This window comes from Sparus aurata, chromosome 7 (genome assembly GCF_900880675.1).
Source record: "Sparus aurata chromosome 7, fSpaAur1.1, whole genome shotgun sequence".
In the NCBI taxonomy this organism is placed as follows: domain Eukaryota; kingdom Metazoa; phylum Chordata; class Actinopteri; order Spariformes; family Sparidae; genus Sparus; species Sparus aurata.
Window position 1 is genome coordinate 4,555,505 of NC_044193.1, and position 17,835 is coordinate 4,573,339.

Sequence of the window (17,835 nt, forward strand, 5' to 3'; positions counted from 1 at the left end):
CTGGCCATTTCTGATTTTTTGTTTTAGGTGTATTGTGGTGTTCTGGGATGCATATCAGTAGAAATAACACCATGGAATAACTTTGCTAGCAACCATGCTAACTAATCAATTACGTGCAATGTAATGGCTAGCAGCTAGCGAACTGATATCAAATATATTCCAGCCTGATCTTTGACTTGATCCAAGCTCACAAACAGTATTTCTGGTATGTGACAAATGTATTGTACTTCCTTTTCAGCTCACTACATGGGCTGCATTATCTAGATATTCAACATTTAACCAAGTGTCTCGAATTTGACTAGTCAGAGCTATATTTTCCACTAGCGGGAGCTAGCTAGGAATAAGATGGATAAGCGCTGTCTGTATGGAGACTTATTATGATTCATGTAAACGCAGAACGTATGGTCTAATAGGTGGTTGTTCAGTTGTGTTAGAGACACTTTTTTGACCACCTCAGGGAGACAGGAGCCGACTGATCAGTCCGACTGCCTTTTTCTGACGGCGGTCAGAAGTCAAGATAGGTGTGTGAAGGCCTTTATGAAGACATTTTTCAACATTTTGAGATTGACATTGACATTTTGATGTGGATAAAAAGATTTTGCATAATTGAAATTTCATGTGTTATAACATTTTACAGAAAACTGCGAATTTGAGTCGAAAAATGGCCGCCATCTTGAAAGCTAGCCTTGAAACAATTTGATGTCTAGATCTTTTACATATGCCCAGTGTTAGGATTCACACTGTTTCATTAACAACCACCACACCATCGTTACTGCTCAGAAGTGACCCTATGACCCCTGTCCTGCTAAATATTCATTTATATATCCCAGTCATCTTATGTCTGCCCCATGCATAGTCTGTGCCTAACACTGCCATGCATCGCTAATTGTCCACTGAAGTGAGATGTCTGCCCCATTGTAACTATTAACTATAACTTTTCCCATCTTATCTCATTGCACATTATTAACAGAGCTGTACATATCCTGTTGACAAATGAGACAGGTCAGAAGCGACCCACCACCCTTTTACTTTCACACATTTCACAGCGGAGGCCTCAAGGCCAGAGATAACGCCATACACTCCCAACCCTAACTTAAATAAACAAGAGCAGGAAGACAGGACAAAGACTCTTTTTTTCCTCCAACAGGTTGATGTCTCCGAGGGATCAAATTTCTGTGCCATCTCCCCACCTTTTTACCTGGCTGACCAATGAAAGCTATTCAACTTATCTATTTGCTTAACCAATGACAATTCACACATCTGTGTTAGCTGACAACATAAAATACATTGTACACTGAAATTGTGCATCTTTCTCTGGGCGATTGGTTACAGTTAACAGCGTTGCTGCTGAGGGCTCTGCTGCCTGTGATTTTTCAAACAGAGAAGGCCCTTGATATCAAGCCTATACTTAATGATACAGTTCTTCTTAATAAATAGTTAACAGTACGTCATAGTCTGTCTTCTCTATTTTCAAATCTCGAATCTCAAATAAACGAACACGCCTGACAAATTTGGTGAAACCGACATGATTTGAAGAAGAACAGACGAAAAGACCAGATTGGGACCGGACTGACCGTTCCGGGGGCTGGAGCTGGAGGCCGGAGCCGGAGGCCGGACTCCTTGTCACTCACTTGGGCGCCTCACTAAAAAAGGTAAGCAGAAACCTGTTGTTTGAAAAAACAAATTCTGTGAATTGAACATGTACAGTTTAATGTGAGTGAGGAGGAGGTAAGGTTGTCTGACGCTAAAATATAGTAATATCAAGTTTAATATACCCATTACACCCAATGTGAATAATTGTATTATTAATCAGATTAAAAATAGGTAATAGAGCCCCCATAGTCCAAGTATTCCTCGCCAGCTAAGGTGGGAGTCTTGTGGCTTTACTCTGTGTGGTCTGGGGGTAGAACTGTGTGCTCTCTGTGTGATAATACCTGTGTGGTTTGAACTTTGTGCTCTCTGTGTGATAATATCTGTGATTTGAGCTGTGTGTTCTCTGTGTGATAATATCTGTGTGATTTGAGCTGTGTGTTCTCTGTGTGGTTTGATTATATCTTGTGTGGAACCTGTGTGGTTTAACTAATCTGTGTGGTGATCAGAGGTACCTCTCGTAAAAAAAAAGGGAAAAAAAGCGCTATATAAAAGATATCTTAAAAGCCAGTGTATAGAGTATATCTTAGAAGTCTAGTGTCGCCATGGTGTTGCTGTGCTGAATTGTTTTGAATAGCTAGAGTTGTGTTTTGAGAACAGCTGTTGGATTGTTTTGGATACCTCGAGTTGTGCTTTGAGAATTGCTGCTGGCTTGAAGGTTGGAGTGTGAGAAAGGAAGGTAGTAGTCACAACAGTGTCTAGATTCTGGTGCTGTCTTGGTGGGAAACAGCCGGTACCTAACAGTGTCAACAAAACTGTTCGTGGGTGACTAAAGCTGTTCGTGTGCTGCTGAAACCTTATGGTGGCGTGGCGTGCACACCCTTCTCCACCAAAAGGCTTGTTGCTCGGTTGAACTCCATACCAACCGGCTCGCCACTGTTCAAAGGATCTATAGGGTCAGTTGCTCAGGAGAATTCCATATAGACTGAATGGCTGTTGTGGATGAATTTTGTTAATAAAACATATCTTGGTGATTGTTGATGAAGCTCTGGCTCCAACTAGAGGGCGAAGTGGGAATTGTTAGAGGTAAAATTTCAGCGAGAAGGAGTTTTGTCTCCATTTAGTGGTCGCGTGTGACTATTGCTAAAGTTAAAATTAAAAATAAAAATTGGACTTTGACACCCTGGTGGAAAGAAGTCGAAGTGCTTTGACTATTTTAACTCTCCGTCTCCATCTCCTGGACAGAGAACCAAATAACCTGTAAGACATTGGATGTAACCATCTGGTCGTCAAAACTGAAAATAGGATAAAATTGTTAATTAAGCAAAAAGTAAGCCACAACAGGGTTATATATATATATATATATATATATATATATATATATATATAAATATAAAAAGAAAAAACGGGAGTTTGTTTTGCTGTGTTGTGAAAAGCTCACTTCATAAAAGTGATAAAATACATGTGTGCTTTGCTTTGTCGATTGTCCACAGAGTTTGATAGATTTTTCCTCTCTTCCATTTGAGTTGCCAACAACTGTGACACCACAATTAGAACCTTAGAACCCCCTGATAAATAAACAAATAAATAAATGAGTAAATAAATAAGTGAATAAATGTTTTTCCTTTTTTGCTAATCTAATCTAAATTGTTTATGGTGTTTTCAATAAGTGTCACTGATCGAGCAGAGTTATTTAGATAATTGTTACATTTTTGTGCTCTATTCTTAAACCATTTGGCGATTGTTTTGGTTGAATTTGATAAATTAATTTTAATAAATTACTAAATATGTAAACACTGCTGATTTGCTGGTTGTTTTGAATGTGAAGACGGCGTGCATTGTGCTAATAAATATACGCCATTTTTGCATTTTGTTTGGGCCTGAACGAACAGATCATCACTAAAAGCATTTGTTGTTGCTACTATGGAGGATATTCAAGGTCTCGCCAATTTGGGTGAATTGAAAGAATTGGTTATCTGGAAGATGGAAGGGATTGCTAGAAACAAAGGAGCAAATGGTACAGAAGTCAGAAAAGAAATTGAGAAGATGTGGGCAAAGTGGGAAGATAAGGGATTGATTGCCAGCTGTCCAACTGCTCCACTGCCGAAGCTCGCATCAATTTTGTGTATTTCTGCGCTGGCTAAAGGAGAGTACAATGAAGTTAAAGCTGACTGGGAAAGAAGAGGAAAACACAGATGGGGAAAAAGAACCGTGGAGCAGAAAAGAGTCAAAGCTGAAACAACAATGCCTGATCCGCCCCATCCTACTATGAAAAACAGCCTGACAGAGCGCACTCAGGCTCAATTCTCCAGTGGAGCAACAGCTGTTCCCCAAGACGCAGGAAGAATGGACAGCATCCAGAGTGGATCACCGATGTCCTGTCTTGGTGCTGCTGCTGCCCGACACAGGTCGACAAAGTCCAATGTTCCCTACACCACTGATCTTATGGGAATCCCCATACCCCAAACGAGTCAAACCCAACTTCCTATTCACAGATCACCTAATATCAAATTATTATTTTCTTTAAATAATAAATAATTTAAACGAGTGACATAAATGAATCAGTAATTCAAGACAAGATGATTCTGATGTCATGATCAATATACCTAACTACAACTGCTGTGTCTGCCAGCATTTGAGTCATTCACATGAACTAGACACCCTGAAATCCAAGTCTTTGCGTGAAGTCACTACGTCAATAAATCAAAAAGTAAAAGGCTATTAATCTGAACAAATTTAGGTATTGCTCTTCTCCAGCTGGCCATCCCAAAAATGCACCAGAAGGAAAATCAGGAATACAGGAAATCACATCTACCAAATTTAGAATTTTCTGAGGGCCGACCTGCAGGCTTATTGAAAAGCCCTCAGTTTCCCGTAAGTGTTTACTGTCACTTACTCACTCCAACAGAAACTTATCAACCTTATCAATATAACCACATGATATCAGCAGCCAGCAGCGTTCGGTTACATCCGCTGCCATTAATGTAACTGAACCTCATAAGTGGTCAAACTTTCACTTTCTCCTGCTGTCTTGTATTCATACAGCCTGGTGTTTTCACTCCAGCAGCTGAGCTCAGTGCACCCAGCACACAACTTCTCCTGTTAACAACGCGACTTCGTTCAGGTAAGTAATCCATCACGTGAGATTTAATCTCAACTAAATGTATACATGCCAGTGCTGAAGGCATCTTTCTTTTGAGCTATAGACACCATTCCAACTTTATAATGTATAAATATTTTGGTGATAACTGTTACAGTTTTTTCAAAAATTGCAGGGGTTTTGGAGGCGTTTTCCAGCTCTGCTCCTGTTCCACCATGTGTCCAGCCATTTTAAGCTCTTTCTGCCTTTTCTCCTTTTCAACCTTTTTTCACCTCTTCAAGCTCTTTCATCCCTCTTTCTCTACAGCTTTTTTGCCTTTTCAGCCTTTATTCACCTTTTTAAGCTCGTTCAGCCCTCTTACTCTACAGCTTTTCAGCCTTTTTAGATATTCATCTTTCTGCCTTTTCAGCTTCTTCAAACATTCAACTACATTTTCAGCAATCAAAATGTTCAACTTTTTCAACTCTTTCAGCCCCCTTTCAGCCCTCTTTAGCTTTTCTGCCTTGTTCAGCAATCAAAATGTTCAACTTTTTCAACTCTTTCAGCCCTCTTTAGCTTTTCTGCCTTGTCAGGTTCTTAAAATAATCATCTTTCTGCCTTTTCAGCTCCTTAAAACAATCAATTTTATGTTCAGCTATCAAAATGTTCAACCATTTTTAGCTCTTTTTAAAATATTCATCCTTCTGCAGAAGGCATTCACACTATTGTTCTTCTGGAATTTATCAAAATTATTAGTGTGAATGCTGAAGGCACACTATTGTTCTTCTTCCGTACGTTTTTCAGCACCTTTCTACTCCTAGAAATTTTGAGAAACAGAAACCATTCAAATGTGCAGCTTTTTGAGGACATTATGGCTATTACTTTTGGCTTTTCTATCTATCATACTTTTGGAAATATTCAACTTTTTCTGCAATATTTTGCCCATTCATCCTTATGGGGGATTTTTCAAATTTCATTCTGCTATAACTTCAGCATGCGTTCAGCTATTGAAACTGTTCAACTATTAAAATGTTCAGCTTTTTCAGCGTATTCAATATTCAACTTTCAGGCATTTTTAATCCTTTCAAATATTCATATTTATGTTCAACTCTAGAAATGTTCAACTTTTTAAGCCGATTCAGTCCATTACTTTTTAGCCTTTCTGCCTTTTTAGTTCTTTCAAATATTCATCTTTCTGCATTTTCAGCTTTTTCATACTTTCAGCTTTATATTCAGCTAGATAAACTGTTCAGCTATCAAAGTGTTCACCTTTGTTAGCCCATTCAACCTATTACGTTTAAGCCTTTCTGCCTTTTCAGCTTTTTCTGCAAATTCCCAGCCATTCAACCTATAGTTTTATGCATTTTCAGCAGTACATTCAGCAGATTTACGAAATCGCTTCATTTTTTAGCATTCCCACTGTATTTTCGCAGGAAATGCATATTTTTGTAGTTTATACTTATTTCCCTCAATGAATAGCTTGGTTATTCATTTATGGAAAATGTATATTTGGAGTATATTATCTAGTTCATATATATCTGTCCCAAATGATTATTTTTCGATCTATCTAGCGATTTTTTCGATTACACGACTAATCTTAAGATTAATTTAATGTTACATGACCAAATTCAGTCACATTTGGTGGTGTTAAAGGTACTTTGCACTCATTTGACAGGGGCTGCGGGGCAACATCAGACCAATCCAACAACCAACGATGTTTTTAAATGTGGAAAAAGTCTCTGATAACAACAACAACTACAAAGAACACATTTTAGTGATGTGATACTCTTATAATGATAAGAGTGATAAGTGATAATCTTTGCATAAAATGTTCACTGAAAAATCAGAAGGCTATTTTATCCATAATACCTTTTTTGTCCACCTGAAGCTATAGTTGAGACTGTTCGAAAGCTAATCTTATAATAATTAAATTCCCATCTGTAAACTATCCAGCGTATAATTCCCACACCCCACCTCGCCACCACCATCCTGGTGTGATCCTGCTATTGCAGTTAGAAGTGGCAGTCATACATTTAAAACAATGCTCTTAATTAGGTTTTATTACACAAAAAAAAGTTTTGGTCTAGAGAAGAACATATTTCTTCTCTCCTGCCTGGTCTTTTCAACATTTTTGTTACATAATAGAAAGTAATATGTCTTTATGTCTACAGGATGAGATGGAGAGATTCTGCTGCGATTCTGCGTGTCACGGCACAGTCCTGCATTTCCTCCTGGTCTCAGTGGACCCCCTTCTCACTTACTTTCTCTGCTTGTTCTTCTTCCTACAGCTCTGTGAGTCTCCCTATGGGTGAAGCACTTATTTTGACATTGTGATCAGGCCCAGAGGCTGTGCTTCTAACAGCCTTTATCCCCACGTCCAGTATCATAATGGGGGAGGTAGTCCAAATGCACTTCACCACGGTGGACTATGTCATCTTTGCCTTGCTGCTGGCGGCCTCAACTGGCATCGGCCTCTTTTATGCCTTCTCCGGTGGGCGCCAGCGCACAACACAGGTAGACTTTGGGGTTTAGACAAAATAAAGATTTAATTTCCATTTAATTCCTGAGAGTACTAATCTTAGATTCATTCTTAAGGGTCAAATCCAAACTCAATTAAAACAAAAAACAAAACAAAAAAACTAATTGAAAAGAACAGAGTTTCCTCTGTCCCTCAAATGTTTGACACCAATTATATGTTATAGGAGTTCCTGATGGCCGACCGATCCATGAGCTGCCTGCCAGTGTCCCTGTCACTGCTGGCCACTTTCCAGTCGGCTGTTGCTATCCTTGGTACTCCGTCTGAGGTGTACACCTTTGGGACTCAGTACTGGTTCTTGGGCTGCTCCTTCTTCTTGGGCCTTCTCATCCCAGCTCATGTTTTCATACCAGTCTTCTACAGACTGCGGCTGTCTAGCGCATATGAGGTACACACATCATGGACACATAGTTTGATGTGACTGTACCATTGTGGTAGATTGTTAATTTTTCTTAACTGTGATATCCTTTTTTCTGTTTTTCACCCTGTCGAGCTCTGAGATCACACTTGAGAAAGGCAACAGTTTTAATGTTCTTATCTGTCCTCTTATCTGCATGTCCTTCTGTTAATGTTCAACAGAAATAAATGTTCTTTTCTCAGGACTGAGCATCTTTAAAGGGTCTTTATCTGCAGTCAGACTTTTCATAAGCCTCTATGACGATGCTGTAGTAATGTACTGTGAACAAACTTGATAATGTGAACCTAAACTGCTCATGAGAATAAACATCCTCAGCACTGCATATTACAGAATGACACTGAGATGATATTTTAATCAGCCTTTTGATTTTCTTTTTTCTTTTTCTTCCCCATGGACATTCCCTCCCCTCAACAGTATCTGGAGCTGCGCTTCAACAGGACGGTTCGCATATGTGGAACAGTGACATTCATCTTTCAGATGGTATCTTTGTTGTACTTTCTTTGTATATTAGTGTTTATTATTAGTTTACAGCTCAGCCAAGGCCTTAAGTGTTTACACCCAGTGCTGTCAAGAGCACAGCGTCACCTCCATGTGTAGATACACACTTCTTTCTGCGCAGTTAGACGGTGTAGTTTGGTAGAAAGACAGTGGTACCTCTCTGAAACTGCTCCCAGAAAGTTCAAAAGATTATCTTGAGTAACCAGATCGTGATTTATGTTTCTAAGCAATTTAAGCACCACAAGCCAAGAGCCATCTAGTTCCATTATATTGTAGAGAAAGCAGACATCTCTACAGCCAATATCTCCAAAACTCAGTAACTCACACCAAACAATCTATAAGGATAAATAGCACTATAAGTAGGAGGAAAAATGTGTACTTCTGGGGTGAAGTATTCCTTTAATTGTTTGACAGAGAAAATGATGTGGATCATTTTTATTGCAAGTAGTCGGCAACTCGAGTCACTGGTAAGACATTAAGTAAAAAAGTATCTACAATAAATTGCAATAACAAGCCAATGAAACAAGTTTATTGGGGAGCAGTGCTTCGTTATACATGGGAGAAATCTCTACCCCTGTCAGTTTGGTATTTATCCTTAGATATTTTTTGTCTCAAGACCTCAACAGTTATTTGATTAGAAATCAACAATATTTTTGTCTATGGAGTCATGGCCAGATGTACAACAGCAGTTGACTTTTTAGAAATAACATTCATTGGCCAGTTTTATTGCAGCCTGACTGAAACATTGGCCCTGGAAAGGTTATATTGACCCTCTTAAAATGTCTTTTATGGTTTGTGTTTCCTTCTTATGAGGTTAAAAGCTTCTATACTTTCTCCAATAAAAGCAATCAGTGTTCAGTAATGTCATCAACTCATTACTTAACAAAAACAGATCAGTGCAACAGTGAATTCTGAATGATGATGGATACCTCAAATGGCTGAGACCCATACTGGGGGGTAAAAAAAATTCCGATAACCGATATATCAGATTGAATTTTGAATACAAAAAAATTAAGTTATATGGGGAATTTTGAAACTCTGACATCAAGCATTTTTTTAACTACAAGCGAGGTCAGGTCCTAATACTAGGGTCAACCGTATGTTTCTGAAAATGATGCTTCTGAAGTCAAAGAAGGTTTTATAGTAGAGTATTACCTGACACACGTTAGTCTGTTATCGCCAAATTGTGACCTGAGTTCAGTTCTGCTTTGGTGAGTCAGCCTATCCTGCAATATTTTTTTCTCTTCTTCTGCAGGTCATTTATATGGGGGTAGTCCTGTATGCTCCAGCCTTAGCACTCAATGCAGGTAAGAGTAGCATATTTTACAACAGGACCCCATCACACCACATCTTACACCAACAGGAGCCCACAGTTATTCATTGTATTAAATACAGCGCCAATTGTAGTTGTATATAGTTGACCTGCGTAACTGAGTAACCTGTTCCATCGTTTATTAACCCTCTTGCTCCATTTACTTGTAGTGACGGGTTTTGACCTATGGGGCGCAGTGCTGGCCGTGGGATTGGTGTGCACTTTATACACTGCTCTGGTGAGTCCTTATATCTTCTCCAATCTAGAGTTAATTTCACAAAAACAAACGTTTTTCTTCATCAAATCAAAACTAAACAGTATCAGAGAATAAAAGGAGGTTATAGTACTCAGGAGGTTCCGTAAGTTGACAGCAGGATCATTACAACCCTGGACAACAAAATATCCACCTGAACTTGACTTGAAATATTCCCAAAAACCTTTTTTATCACTTTTTCTTTCATCCTCATCTCCGTTATTTGTACTATTTTTAACAATAAATGTTACTCATTTGATCTGTTGTCAGTATGTGAAGGCACTGATCCATGCATAACTTTACAGATATGTTTCAATGTCGAGTACGACGGACTGAAAATTAATCCCTTACACCTGTTCCAGGGGGGTCTGAAGGCGGTGATCTGGACTGATGTGTTCCAGACTGTGGTGATGTTTGCAGGCCAGACCGCAGTCATCGTGGTTGGGGCCAGCCAGGCAGGAGGCATGGGAGAGGTGTGGAGGAAAGCAGTCAATGGCAGCCGCATTGCTGGTCTAGAGTAAGAAGTAGTAATAATTGATACTTTTACATGTTTTAATTGGTATTAAAAGAGAATGTTGCTATGAAACCCTTTTTGAAATCATTACTTAATGTTCATCCCCGCGACCCTCACGGATAAGCGGAAAGAAAACAGAACGGAACTTAATGTTCATATTGTTTTCATTTTTCTTCCTGTGTAGCCTGAACCCCGACCCTCTGGAGCGCCACACCTTCTGGACGCTCGGTGTGGGGGGAGTCTTCCTGATGCTGGCTCTGTATGGGGTCAACCAGGCCCAGGTCCAGAGATACCTCAGTTCTCGCACAGAGAAAGACGCCATCATGTGAGTACCACCAATGTCTCACAACATGCTTGGCTAAGCATAGCGGTTTTTAAAAGAACATGGTGCAAGGATTGTACTGTCAATGATAACCCTTATTAAAGGTCCCATATCATTGCAAGGGAGATTATCTTGTCATTTTTTATTAAAGAGATGGTTTCTATACTACGGAATCAAAATGCTCAGAAATACAGAAAAATACATACGCTTGTATTCAGGAGCTCCCTGTAGCAGGCCATCATTTTTTATTAAAGAGATGGTTTCTATACTACGGAATCAAAATGCTCAGAAATACAGAAAATACATACGCTTGTATTCAGGAGCTCCCTGTAGGCAGCCATCAGGACTTACGTTACGTTTTGTGACTGATGTCACAACTATACAGTCACCGCTCTTAGCCATGACCCCAGCAGCAACATGGTTGCAAAAACTGTGCAGCGCTGATGCTAAAACACAGTGGGCAGTGCCTGCTCAGGCCTGTGTGAGCTGACTAACCAGAGCACACTCAACGCTCAATTTTAGTTCCTGTGTCATAAAACCCACTCTGGAAAAGACCAGACAGAGGGAGAACAGAGGCAGTGCAGCAATGGACAGTTTGAAAACAAATGGTTTCTTGAACATAAGCATGTGAAAGTGTTCTTGTGAATTTTCAAGATGCGCATAATATGGTTAAAAAACACTTGAATGTTAATCTGCAGGTGTAATCTTAAAAACAGATTTTAATAGGCTTTCCATTTTATTTACAAAACTGTCATGGTTTTCAGTATTCTACAACATTTGCATTGTTTTCTTCATTTGTTACTTTTCATATTTTCCTTTTTATAATGCTGGCCATCTTGTGCCCATTATTGACAGTGTTTGTATCTGTGGAAACTTTATAACCATGTTTGTCTTCACATCTCATGTCCCTCTAGGTCCTGTTATGTAGTTTTCCCGTGCCAGCAGATAGTCTTGTGTTTGGGCTGTTTGATGGGTCTGGTTATGTTTGCTCGCTATGGAGAGGACAGCCCTTTGGACAAAGGCTATGTCCAAACTAATGATCAGGTAAACACTAATTGCCTTTCATGATTCCCCAGATTGTAGTAAATTTACAGTGTTTTTGCTGTTCCTTGGTCTGGAGGTGCATCCTAACGTTTGGTTCGTTGGTGCAGATGGTGCTATACTTTGTGATGGATGTGTTCAGGGATCTGCCCGGGCTCCCAGGACTGTTTGTGGCCTGTCTCTTCAGTGGAGCTCTCAGGTAAAGAACAGAGTTAGGAGTAAATACTGTTGAATACTTGCATGTTGTTGGTTCACTGTCAGTCAATAGGTAATTGGTTACAACCCGGGATGATATAACAGTGAAGCTCATACGGAACATGTCCAACTTCTGCGAGGTATTTCAAAGGAGATTCCTTTTTTTTGTATTTTATAATCCTTGGCTTCATCCAAGTAAATCCTTAAAGAATAAAAATAACATACCTGGTTGACAGGCTAGATTATTCTATGTGGTACTGTTTAAACTGTTTAAAAATGTAATTTTGTACAGACATGTTGTAGTGATTTTATTTTATGCATTGTAATTGATTATAATTGATTATTTTACCCCATATTTTTTTTGCATAGAACCCACTCTATATTTCAGAAATTTTAGGGAGTGCACTCTGCAATCTCAAAAGCAAGTCTTTCCTTGATATAGCCCTTTTACTTAAGCTTTCAAGAAGTAAGTGTGCTGATTCAGTCCTATAGCACACTGATGACCAAACCAGGGTGCAGTTACTACAAAGCCAAAGTGTACTTCCTGTGTGTTTTGTAGTAGTACATTTCAAAACTTTTATAGAAATAAACACACCACAAAGACAGCCACCTTGCTAACCAGCTTTCACATTATGTGCCTGCATGAGAGGAAATACATTTTCATAACACAAGGTGGCGGCAGTCTTTATTTGTCATTTTAAAAAGAAACCAGGAGACTCAGGAATGCAAATATAGAAACTGTTGTTATGATAAAGCAGCTTTTTCTTGACATCAGTCTTGCTAATATAGCCACTTATAAGAGAACACGAGAATGTGTCTGATAAAAGGTGCAAATGGCACTGGTGAAGAGGTGGAGGCAAAAAATAAGAAAGAAAAAAACATTAGATGGGTGACATTATGGATACAACATGGAAACCGGCTCAGGAGGCTTTCCCTTTCCTTTCCCATATCTCTTAATAATCTTGGACTGATTTGCTTAGCTGAACAGCCAATCAGAAGGATTTCTCTCACTGTTGGACTCACTGCTGTAGGTTCATCGGGCCTTGTCGGCTGTAATGCCACCAACTTCTGGCCTACTAGTGCCAACAGTGTGGGAAACACAAATCGAGAACTAGGTCCACAGTTGCTCACTGTTTGCCAATTATTGGCCACTGACTGACCACTAGCCTGGTGAGTCAGGGCCCTTACAGATCCCAGTAATTCATTCAATCCAACTTTTCTGTCTTCGTCCAGCACCATCTCCTCAGCCTTTAACTCCCTTGCAACAGTTACCATGGAGGACCTGATTAGACCTTATTTTCCAAACATGACTGAAGCTAAAGCCACTCTACTGTCCAAGGGACTTGGTAAGACAAGTGCTTTTATTGTTTTCCCTTTTCAATGCATTTTATATATTTGGGAGGTGTATATTACAGTTGGCAGTAAGTTGTTCGGATGACCTCTAAATATTTCTTTGTCATCTGCTTGGTCACACAGCGTTGGTCTACGGCCTGGTGTGTCTGGCTATGGCCTACATTGCCTCTCGAATGGGATCTGTGCTGCAGGTAAGGAACTCGTTGCTCATGCTCCAAAAGTGTTTTTAATTGGAGCAGTCACACATAAAATGTGTCTTCTGTCACTTATTAGTTTAAGAAATCAATTTCATCAGTGCAGCACTTCAGCAAGTTCATTAACTTGCCCTCACGTTATCAGTACCTGAAGATATGTCATGCTTTGTGTCTTCAGGCAGCCTTCAGTATCTTTGGGATGGTGGGGGGTCCTCTGCTGGGTGTCTTCTGTCTCGGGATGTTCTTTCCCTGGGCAAACCCTACAGTGAGTCTTTTCATTTTTATTCTGTCTCCATACTCATTTTCTCTTCTTTTTTCTTTTTTTTTCAAAAGCATAGAGGGCTACACATCTGTTGTGAGTTGAGGCTTTAACAAACCCACCTGTTCTCCTGTCCTCTGTCGCCTCCTCAGGGTGCAGTGGTTGGGTTGGTAGCAGGTCTTGCCATGGCCTTCTGGATCGGCATTGGCAGCTTTGTGATGCGTATGTCTGGTCCCACCTCTTTGCCACAACTCAACGCTACCGCTTCGCCCCTGTTTGATAACATGACCACTAGTGTCATGACCACATTGGTCACAGCCAAGCCAAGGTAATACATGAATCTGAAGAACAGCTGTCGTAGATACTGTCTGTGTTGGCTCCGTTACTTTAAGTGGATACCTTTGTCATCACATCAGTCCAAAGTCATCTTTGTCTTTAATCTACCCTCTTTTCTTCAGGCCGACGGGTGTAGAGGCGCTCTACTCGTTGTCCTACTTGTGGTACAGTGCTCACAACTCAACCACTGTGGTGGTGGTGGGACTGATAGTCAGCCTGCTAACAGGTACACACAATTAAACTTGTCACAACAGCTTCTAAGCTAACCATGTCACCCTTACAGTGACCTTTATTGCCACTCCAACCATCACACAGAAAATTGTGAAAATAACCACTAACTGATGCAGAGGAATGATCATTCACAAATCCCTTTGTCAGTCAGAATATCAGAGTATCATTTTGATGTCCATTATGTGTGTTAGCAGCTGGCCAGACTTCATTAGACACACAATATGGTCAATGGGTAAGAATGTTTTCACTCAAATCAAAGGGCCGTCCTGTTTGAATTACAGTTGTTCCGATTTTACAACACCAGATTTGGAAAAGCTGCTGAAAATCCAGGTATCAGTGTATGTGAGTCTGTGCTGATGACACATTCCCAGCTAGATGGTTAGCGCTACTTAACGTTACACACAGGAAATCAGTTCTTCTTTGCTGCTAACACAGGCCCAGGTTGCTTCGATAGCGGCCTTCAGCTCTTCTGTATTGTTGGGTCTGGTGGTTCTCATCTTGTTCTTGACAATACCTCATAGATCGCCTATGGAAATTGAAATCAGCTTCTCCACACAGTATGGAGATGCTGATTTCCTTTTCCAGCAGGACTAGTAACTGGTTTGCTGATTGGGTACTACTGTGATTGACAGGTCAGCCAAGTTGCCTGACCTGTCAAGAGTAAGATGAGAGACACCAGGCCCAACAAGAATGAGCTGAATATCAAAGCAACCTGAGCTTCCACAACACCTCAGCAGTGAAACAGGCAGATGGCCTCCATGCCACACCACACTGATGCAGTTATTCGTGAAAAAGGAGCCCCGACCGATTACTGAGTGCATAAATAAACATAATTTCCGGAAGGTCGACTTTTCTGTATAAATCCATTTTTGATTGGTTCAATGTAATATTCTAATATTATGAGATACTGGATTTTCATGAGGTGTAAGCTTGTACTAAATTACGACAAATGGCTTGAAATATATATTCTAGATTCATTTACACATCAATGTATATGAGAGTTTCACTTTTTGAAAAGTATGTTCCAGGCCGGACTTGAACCCAGGGCCACCACAACGAGGGCAAAGCCTCTTTACATCGGATGCCCAGACTAGTGGCGGTTCTAGACCAGTTTTAATAGGGGGGCCAGGTTGGGGCCGGCTTTTTTGTTAGGGGGCACATACAACCCGGAAAAAAGGATAAATCCCTCATTCAGACAAAGCAGTGTTTACAATTTCAGCAATTATGATTGGGTAGTAAACTGCTGAGACACTTTATTTCTGCCTTTCCCTTCAGAACAAAGTCATTGCAAGAAATCTGTCATTGTATTATTAATGCAGACTCACTGTCAGGGGGGCCACAGGGGGGTCCAGACTCAGAGTTACAGGGGGCACTGGCCTCTGTTGGCCCCCCCCCCCCCTAGAACCGCCCCTGGCCCAGACAATGGGCACCCCGTGATAAACAACGAATTTGAACCTGGCTTTATCCGATGTTCAGATTTACGTTATGGAAGTCTATGCAAATAAGTACTTCTTCAATTAGATAATGCTCATTTGCATGATTAAACATAAAATATCAGACACATTTTAACATGGAAAATGTCTTAATGCAAGTCATCAACTAGAGAAATTTCATGGTGATATCTGATTGTTCAAAATGTTGCCCGATTCACATGTAGTGTCTAGAAAGAAATGTAAAGTGCAGTACTATTCATGTATCTGTCAACATGTCAGGCCCTATGAAGGAGAAGGAGCTGACCCCCGGCACGGTGTTCCCAGTCCTGGGCATGCTGCTCTTCTTTCTGCCCGAGCGCAACAGAGAGAAGCTCTGCTGCATCACTCCTCTGGCCCAGGAGGTAACCTCATTTTTACCCTCTATACTCACTTGTTTCCCACTTTTGTTCACCATATACCTGAGCCCTCAATATTGTTCTTGTTGACCAGCCCAAAGAAAACACAGAGCCTTATCAGACGGCCACGGAAGACAGCAACGGAGCAGCTTTCTGCAAAGAGGACACAGTCACAGAGGACAAAGTGATGGAGAGAGACAGAGTACTTACAGAGGATGAAGACTTAGAAGCAGGGGTTGTTCCTTCATGCCAACTTACACCTCACACAGTCCAGGAGACGGCCATGTGATCCTTTTATCTCCTACTCCTAACATTCACAAGACAAACACATACACACTTTGACCCCCAGCTACTGTACTGTCCAGTTCTTTGGGGGGAGGGCGGTTAGTGATTTATAATGTCAGTTGAATCAGAGTAAGGAGAAAGGCTTATGGCCTCGAGTATCTGTGTGGGAAAACTGTGTTTTAGTGTTACCTGCTCACACATTTTTCTCAAGACAACAAAAAATAACTGGAACTTTTGCCAGGCTGGAACTGAGCAGCCAAATGGCAGCAATCAAAGAAGAAGCTAATGAAGTTGATCTTCATTAATAACACACAGGCCTTATGTCTGTCCAGATGTGTGCAGTTTGAAGATAATACAGTGGGGAGCTCTCATGCACAATGAGCTCTACCACCACAACTGGATCCAGTCCTTCTGTTTGACAAAGAATCAGGTAGTAAAGAGAAATAAGATGTAAATATAATATTTTTATAGAGTCATGTCTTTGTGTTATGTTCAGATTATGTTTCTTTGTCTTATATTCTCCTGTATTTGATGTCCGTGTTTTTGTTTTGTGTTTCTATGCCCCACTGTGTCCCTTAAAGTGTCTCTTATGTTCTTCCCTCTGTCTCCCTCTGTCTGTAGTTTTGTTCCCTCTATGCACTCCCCTCGTTATCTCACCTGTTGGTCCTCCTCACCTGTTCCTCGTCTTGTCATTAGTGTTTGTGTATTTAGTCTGTGTCTTCCCTGCACTCCTTGTCCGTTCATTGTCTCTGTCCGCATCACCTCATGTACCTGTTCATGCCCCTGTCCAAGTCTGCTCATGCTCCTGCCTGTTTCCAGTCTCCCCATGGTATGTGTTTTTGATTTGAACTTTGCTTTTTGTTTGCACTTTGTTTAGCCTTGGTTGCTACTTTGTCGTTTTGGTCTTGGACTTATTTTCTTTCGCCCTCCTTGGTTTTTGTGGATTTCAGCTTTGGTTATTAAAGCTTGCCTTTTGTTTCCCCATGTCCTTGCCTACCGTGTGTAACTGCGTTTGGGTCCACCTCCTCCCCTTTCCATAGTTTTCCCTTTTTCCCCGGCATGACACTCAGAATCCTAGAATATGTATAAGAGAATATATTATAAAAGAAAAGAGACTGAAGTACAGTGGAGGGTATGACAGGTCTGTGGTATTGTAATAGTGTAGTGTCTTTACATTGCCTTGATTTAATACTTAATGTCTTTTAGCTGCTGTAACAGATGTCTAAATACAGAGTCCACAAAAGCAAAGCGGTGTGTTGAGATGAGAGCAGAGATGGCGTCTCACAGCAGCAGTTGAATTAGATGGAGCACATTAAAGTTGTCAGCTGCCATCACCATGTTCCTGCCAACAGTGCAGAACTGCTGAGACCCCATGTGAGTTCTAGTGTTTTCCTCAAAGGGAGCCAATATCATCCACTGGTTCCACGACAGCTCCCTTGCAAGTAACCATCATTCACTTCTCCCAATATAATACACACCCATTAGTTTACTTGATAGCGAGCAATGAATCAGATTTTGGACATGTGGTAATCGTCCTTTAGACATTTATTTATCCCACATCGGGGAAATGTACTTGTCACAGTAGCAGGTG

At 40.6% G+C, this 17,835-nt stretch overlaps 1 protein-coding gene across 2 annotated transcripts in view; it reads left to right on the forward strand.

Moving 5' to 3' along the window:
• The first annotated feature begins 1,339 nt into the window (after positions 1-1,339).
• Positions 1,340-17,835, forward strand: part of LOC115584370 (sodium-dependent multivitamin transporter-like) — a 34,041-nt gene continuing 17,545 nt past the window's right edge. For both annotated transcript variants that reach the window (XM_030421740.1, XM_030421739.1), the window contains exons 1-18: positions 1,340-1,652; positions 4,636-4,714; positions 6,958-7,183; positions 7,372-7,593; positions 8,038-8,103; positions 9,377-9,428; positions 9,604-9,671; positions 10,049-10,203; positions 10,385-10,525; positions 11,437-11,566; positions 11,674-11,762; positions 12,992-13,104; positions 13,235-13,302; positions 13,484-13,570; positions 13,717-13,892; positions 14,023-14,126; positions 15,844-15,965; positions 16,054-17,073. In XM_030421740.1, the coding sequence (XP_030277600.1) occupies positions 7,058-7,183; positions 7,372-7,593; positions 8,038-8,103; positions 9,377-9,428; positions 9,604-9,671; positions 10,049-10,203; positions 10,385-10,525; positions 11,437-11,566; positions 11,674-11,762; positions 12,992-13,104; positions 13,235-13,302; positions 13,484-13,570; positions 13,717-13,892; positions 14,023-14,126; positions 15,844-15,965; positions 16,054-16,248 (1,914 nt within the window). In that variant the 5' untranslated portion in view covers positions 1,340-1,652; positions 4,636-4,714; positions 6,958-7,057 and the 3' untranslated portion in view covers positions 16,249-17,073. The remainder of the gene's footprint in view (positions 1,653-4,635; positions 4,715-6,957; positions 7,184-7,371; positions 7,594-8,037; positions 8,104-9,376; positions 9,429-9,603; positions 9,672-10,048; positions 10,204-10,384; positions 10,526-11,436; positions 11,567-11,673; positions 11,763-12,991; positions 13,105-13,234; positions 13,303-13,483; positions 13,571-13,716; positions 13,893-14,022; positions 14,127-15,843; positions 15,966-16,053; positions 17,074-17,835) is intronic.